This window comes from Olea europaea, chromosome 16, assembly GCF_002742605.1.
Source record: "Olea europaea var. sylvestris chromosome 16, O_europaea_v1, whole genome shotgun sequence".
In the NCBI taxonomy this organism is placed as follows: domain Eukaryota; kingdom Viridiplantae; phylum Streptophyta; class Magnoliopsida; order Lamiales; family Oleaceae; genus Olea; species Olea europaea.
The window spans coordinates 5,666,262-5,671,522 of NC_036252.1; the positions used below are offsets into that span (position 1 = coordinate 5,666,262).

Here is a 5,261-nt window from a genome sequence, read left to right on the forward strand (position 1 = left end):
TAAATAATAGAATTCAATAATAATATGTAACTTAATATAAAATAAACGTGAGAAAAATTTAGAAAGCAAGTCTTAGGGAGTTATGTCAAGGACGTTGTTTAAAGTCGTGCTGCTTCCCTTTGTATGAGCACTTTCGACATTATACGTCTCCAAAATAAATCACATGTGGCTTACAACCAGTTCTCTTTCTATGGGCACGATCATAGAGAGATAAAGAACGAACATTTTTTCAAATTGTCAAAACTTTAGAAATATAGTGTGAAATATAGAAAGAGTATTTTAGTTATATCTCAAGTTGGGTGTTCTCATGTTGTGTATCTCAATGAAACTCTCTTTTATAGGGACAAATTTAACCCTCACAATCATGAATATTATACCAATTAAAATGTAAGTTACACACTAGGATTTATTAGTTTTAATTTTGTATTAAACTGAAAATTAAAATCAATACAGAAAATTAAAGGTTTTAATTTGAAAGTTAAAACTTTTATTCCAAAGTACAAAAATCTGTTTGTTTGATTCGAAGGGAGAGGACGGATGATCCAAGATTCATATTCTTGAAGCATTGAGCTTAGAAATAGTAACAACAAAAATTAAATCTGTTGCTTGAATAAACTCAAGTTATTTGCACACTAAAAATAATAATCAAAGTATACATTCATAGAAAAATAATTTTAATTAATTTAACCAAGTAATCATTATCTTTAAGATTTATAGACACCATTTTATGATAGAATACAAGAAAAAGATTTATTTATGAATATTTGAAAATTCTTAAGATTTTTTTAAACCCAATATTATGAGAATAATTTCAAAATAATTAAATCTATAGGCAGATTTAAAAATCTGCAACTTTTGATCATTCCATGGTGGATATCTGAACCAAAAATCTGTAAGGAAACTTCTTCTTGCAACTGGTTTCTCATGGGTAAACATATCAAATGAGAATTTCCCATGGTACCGTCCAAATCCAGATTCACCAACTCCCCCAAATGGAAGAGAATCTGCAATGTACTGCACTCAAGAAAAAGAAAAAATGAAAGTTTTATAGGAGAAACAAGCCGATACAATCTCTAATTGCATGTTAAACAACGCGTAAGATAGCAACTCGTTTTGTATTTATACATTTTCATTATCAAATTCATGAAATAGTCTTTTCGAGTTTATTTTTATACATTGTATCTCTAAAATAGAGAGCATATCGTATTTAGAGAGTATTTTGGAGATGTTCTTAATTCTCAACTTACTTGGATGATGGCGTCGTTGAAAATCACGCTACCCGAGGATGTTTCAGATGCTAACTTTTTCTTTAATGTTTCATTGTTGGTAAAGGCATAAATAGCTAATGCTCTTGGCCTAGATTTGATGAATTCAATACTATCTTCTATTTTCTCCACCTGACAAAAATATAGTTTTTGTTTATTGCAAAAAATTTAATTTACTAATTAAGAAACTCTTCAATTCTATATAAATATTTCTTTTTGTAGAAACACAAGTTCTTGAAAATCATCTATATGGTTCTCACAGTAATTATTGGGAGCAATGGACCAAATATTTCTTCTGTCATGATTTCAGATTTTAAAGGAGGATCAACCAAGAGAGTGGGCTCCATAAACCTGCATCCAGTAAACAGATTCAATAATTTACAATTTCCTTTTCGTCTGGTTTGGGTGCAACAAGGTTGCTTATAAGTTGGATCACTCAAATGATGGTCATTGAATGCAATAGAAGGTTTAGCCTACCATCACACACACAAATTAATTTACATATGAGATGGTTGGAAACTGACCTAACAAACGTATCCTTCTGCTTTCAAACGCCTTTAGTATGTTACTTTTTGCCTGTTAAGTAAGGCATTTAGGGTCTATTTGGCAAGGTTTGTGAAAAGCCAAAAGTTGTTTTTGAGATTAAGAAATTGCTTTTGAGTCCGTCTGGATAATTTTTTAGAGGTTTTTGGTCTGACTAGAAGAATTTTATAGAAAACTAGCTAAAGTAACGAAGCTCTTCTACAAGACGCTGAAGAGCAGAAGCCCTCTCAAACGGGTCATTAGCGAAAATTGAATTTGACCTACACATAAGACATGCTAAATATACAAATAAAAATGAGTAGATTCATAGTCTCTCTATCAACTTATCGAGGTGATTGAACACAAGAAGGAGAGGTCATTGACGGAGGATTGCACTTACAGAGCATCTTCATCATATGAACCACCATGAACAATAGTAGCTTTAACGCTGGGCTCATCTAAGAGTTTCCTTAGTCTCGAACAATGATTTTTGTTGATTATCCTTCCGACACTCTCTTTCGGAATTTCCCCAAACATACTAAGGATGTAGGCCTTTAGTAATTTTACCTGAAAAAAACATATAAAATTAGATAACAAAGCATTATTAAGGAAACCTTTGGCTTAATATATTTATTAGTAAATAACTACCAAGGTGGTTGAGAACTTCTTTTCCACAAGGATATAATCAATGGCTATGCATGCTTGGCCAGCACAGGTCCCAAATTTTGCAGCAAGGATTCTTTTCGTTGCAATCTAACAACAATATTAATCTCAAATTCTTAGACTGTTTCACACTAGGAGTCAATAAGAATATTACCAATATAGAAATATGTATTTACCTCTTTATCCCAAGAACTCGAAAGGGAATCAACAATGGCAGGGCATTTCCCACCCAATTCCACAGCGACAGGAGTTAGATTTATCGCTGCAGCAGTCATAACAATACGAGCCACTTTTGCACTACCTATATTATTTTTAGAGTCGAATAAGAAGACAACAGACGAGATTTTTGAGAACATCTAGTGTAAATAGCATGTCATCATGATCATAGCCAAGTAACTTGAAGGATGCCTAATTTAATTAAAAATTAAATCGAAAGTCTCACCATGTATGCACGAAAATAAGATACATAACCTTAGAAGAGAATTCCTTGCTTATTACATTACATTGTCTAATTACCTGTGAAAAAAATCTTGTCCCATTTCTGTTGTAATAATTTCTCACCAATTGAGGGACCTCCTTGAATCACTTTAATGGCTTTATTATCGAGGTAAGTGTGGATTGTATTGGCCAAAACTGAAGAAGATGCTGGAGCTAGTTCTGAAGGTTTTAGAACCACTGTATTTCCTGCTGCAATTGCTCCTATCAATGGTTCCAATGATACTCCTAAAGTTTATCCATGAAAAACATGATATTCTCATCAGACGAAAATTTAAATAAATAAATGTGTTCAGTCTTAAAGATCTCAAGTTTTTTCTAGAGGAGGTCGTTCAGAATGGTATCAAAATATACAAATTACAAATTTCTTAAGATCAAGATATGTCCATCCCCTATTTTATAAAAGTTGTGTACATCTTAGGCTTTTCATAAAGAAAATGAAACCGGCTTGTAATAAGTGAAATCTTACCAAAAGGAAAATTCCAACATGATATGACAAGGATAACGCCAAGTGGCTCAGGAACTAACTCTGCTCTCGAAGGAAATGCAGCTACAGGTAAATCAGCCTGGAAAATCCATGAAAGGAGGTAGTTCATAATCTTAAGTATAAATTTTATTCGCAGTAAATTTGGCGTCTTATATACCATGTTTTTTACTATTCAATTTATATTACATCAAAATCTAAATCAACCCACAGAGAGAGAGAGAGAGAGAGAGAGAGAGAGAGAGAGAGATGACCTTTTTGCTAGACATCCATTGCTTTAACCATTTTAATGCATAGTTTACAGATTTTATTAGAGGTCCTACCTGCAGACAAGCTTGGTTAGTTAATTGAGATATGAAAATAATAATATAATAGGTTGGAAACGACAAAATCTGTGTCACAAAAGGCCTAACAATGTGGACTGTCTCGAAGATCTTGCTCTCTTTGGAGTAACATAATTATAAAATGAGTTATGCCATTTTACCAAATTATTTTACAGAATTAGATTGTCAGAATGAGTTGGCAAATTGTGATTGGATTGTTGGAAAATATTTTTGGCCCAATTATCAATAAAATGCTGTCAAGTGTTAATCTGGCAATATAACATAGCTCTAAAATCTATTATTTTATGCTTAAACGGAAAACTGCCAGAACCGGAAAATATACACACAGACCATTGAGCATCAGACTCAATACAGTTGTGTATATAAAGCTGTCAAAATTTTAGACTGGAATAGTGAGTTTTCTTTCGGTATTTACTGTAGATATAACATTAATGAAATAGACCCAAATTTAGTGGCAACAAGTATTTCTGAACTGAATATGTATCTACATAGAATTTCCCGTACCTCGTCTCTAAAAGATTCGACTCGATGTTTTCCTAAATCTTGTTCAAGAGCCTTTAATATGTCACCCTCTTTTTCCTCGAGCAAAGAGAGAAGAGCTTTGAGTTGGGACCTCCTCCATGACTCTTGTTTTGTTATTCCAGTATTGAATGTGTTTTTTAACTCTTTCAACTCTGATTCTAAATTTCCTGTGTAATCCATAGTGGCAGAGAAGATGCTGCTGCAAACTGAACAATTTTATGTGCATTTATACTTGTTCACCTAAATCTCCGTACACCTTGCATAATTGAATTTCATTAAGAGTGTGTTTAATTGCCAATTTTGTTTAATGGAAAAATGTCTTTTTTTTTTTTTTTTTTTTTTTTGGCTCATTTTTTTGGCTCATCTTTGAATGTTGCTTCGACACCTTCATCTGTGAAAGGTTTCCTATGCAAAAACCCTGAACTTGTAGCATAACTCATTTTTCAATTTTTGTTATGTGATCATATTTTTCTTAAAAATAAGGAAAACATTTTTAAGGAAAGATAATTTTTATTTTCCTTTGCTCTCTCTCTTTTATCCCTTCTTTCTCATCTACCAACTAATAAAAATGGACAAGTATAACATTTTTTAGATTGAAAATAAAATTACTTAAGCACATTTAATTGACAATTTTCATGCAAATAATTTCTAGGCAATTCGATTGCCTATAATTTATTTTATTTTCATATAAATTTTATGCTCGCAATCAAATACACTCAAAATGTTTAGTCTTTTATCCTCTTTAATTCTACCTTTTCTATTGGATAGCGAATGACTTCCGTGTCAATATTATAGTATATAAATAGAAAGAAAATTACGTCCAACCAAACTACAATACAAATATATTGTGAGTTCAAGTCTTCTTTATAAACAATACAAACCAATCGATAAATCAAAGAAAGGGAAAGAATTAAGAGAGAGAAAGTTATTATAAGAGCCTTCAAAAATTAGGATTTCTTGATGAAA

General features: G+C 31.9%; 1 protein-coding gene across 1 annotated transcript; it reads right to left on the bottom strand.

Annotated features, from left to right (window-relative positions):
• Nucleotides 1–661: 661 nt before the first annotated feature.
• LOC111411880 (aldehyde dehydrogenase family 3 member F1-like) lies at nt 662–4,525 on the bottom strand. The gene is made up of 10 exons (XM_023042531.1): nt 4,278–4,525; nt 3,684–3,752; nt 3,415–3,511; nt 2,967–3,173; nt 2,627–2,751; nt 2,436–2,540; nt 2,188–2,354; nt 1,526–1,616; nt 1,248–1,397; nt 662–1,014 (listed from the first exon to the last, which is right to left on the bottom strand). Exons 1-10 carry the CDS (start codon nt 4,473–4,475, stop codon nt 775–777), a joined length of 1,449 nt encoding a protein of 482 aa, XP_022898299.1. The 5' UTR covers nt 4,476–4,525; the 3' UTR covers nt 662–774.
• Nucleotides 4,526–5,261: the final 736 nt, after the last annotated feature.

Excerpts from the sequence above, each read along its gene's own strand:
- LOC111411880 (XM_023042531.1), bottom strand. The coding sequence starts at position 4,475 with ATGGATTACACAGGAAATTTAGAATCAGAGTTGAAAGAGTTAAAAAAC. Across the intron at positions 3,753-4,277 it reads TCGAATCTTTTAGAGACGAG|GTAGGACCTCTAATAAAATC; the intron begins GTACGGGAAATT and ends GCTTGTCTGCAG. Across the intron at positions 2,355-2,435 it reads AGAAGTTCTCAACCACCTTG|GTAAAATTACTAAAGGCCTA; the intron begins GTAGTTATTTAC and ends TGTTTTTTTCAG.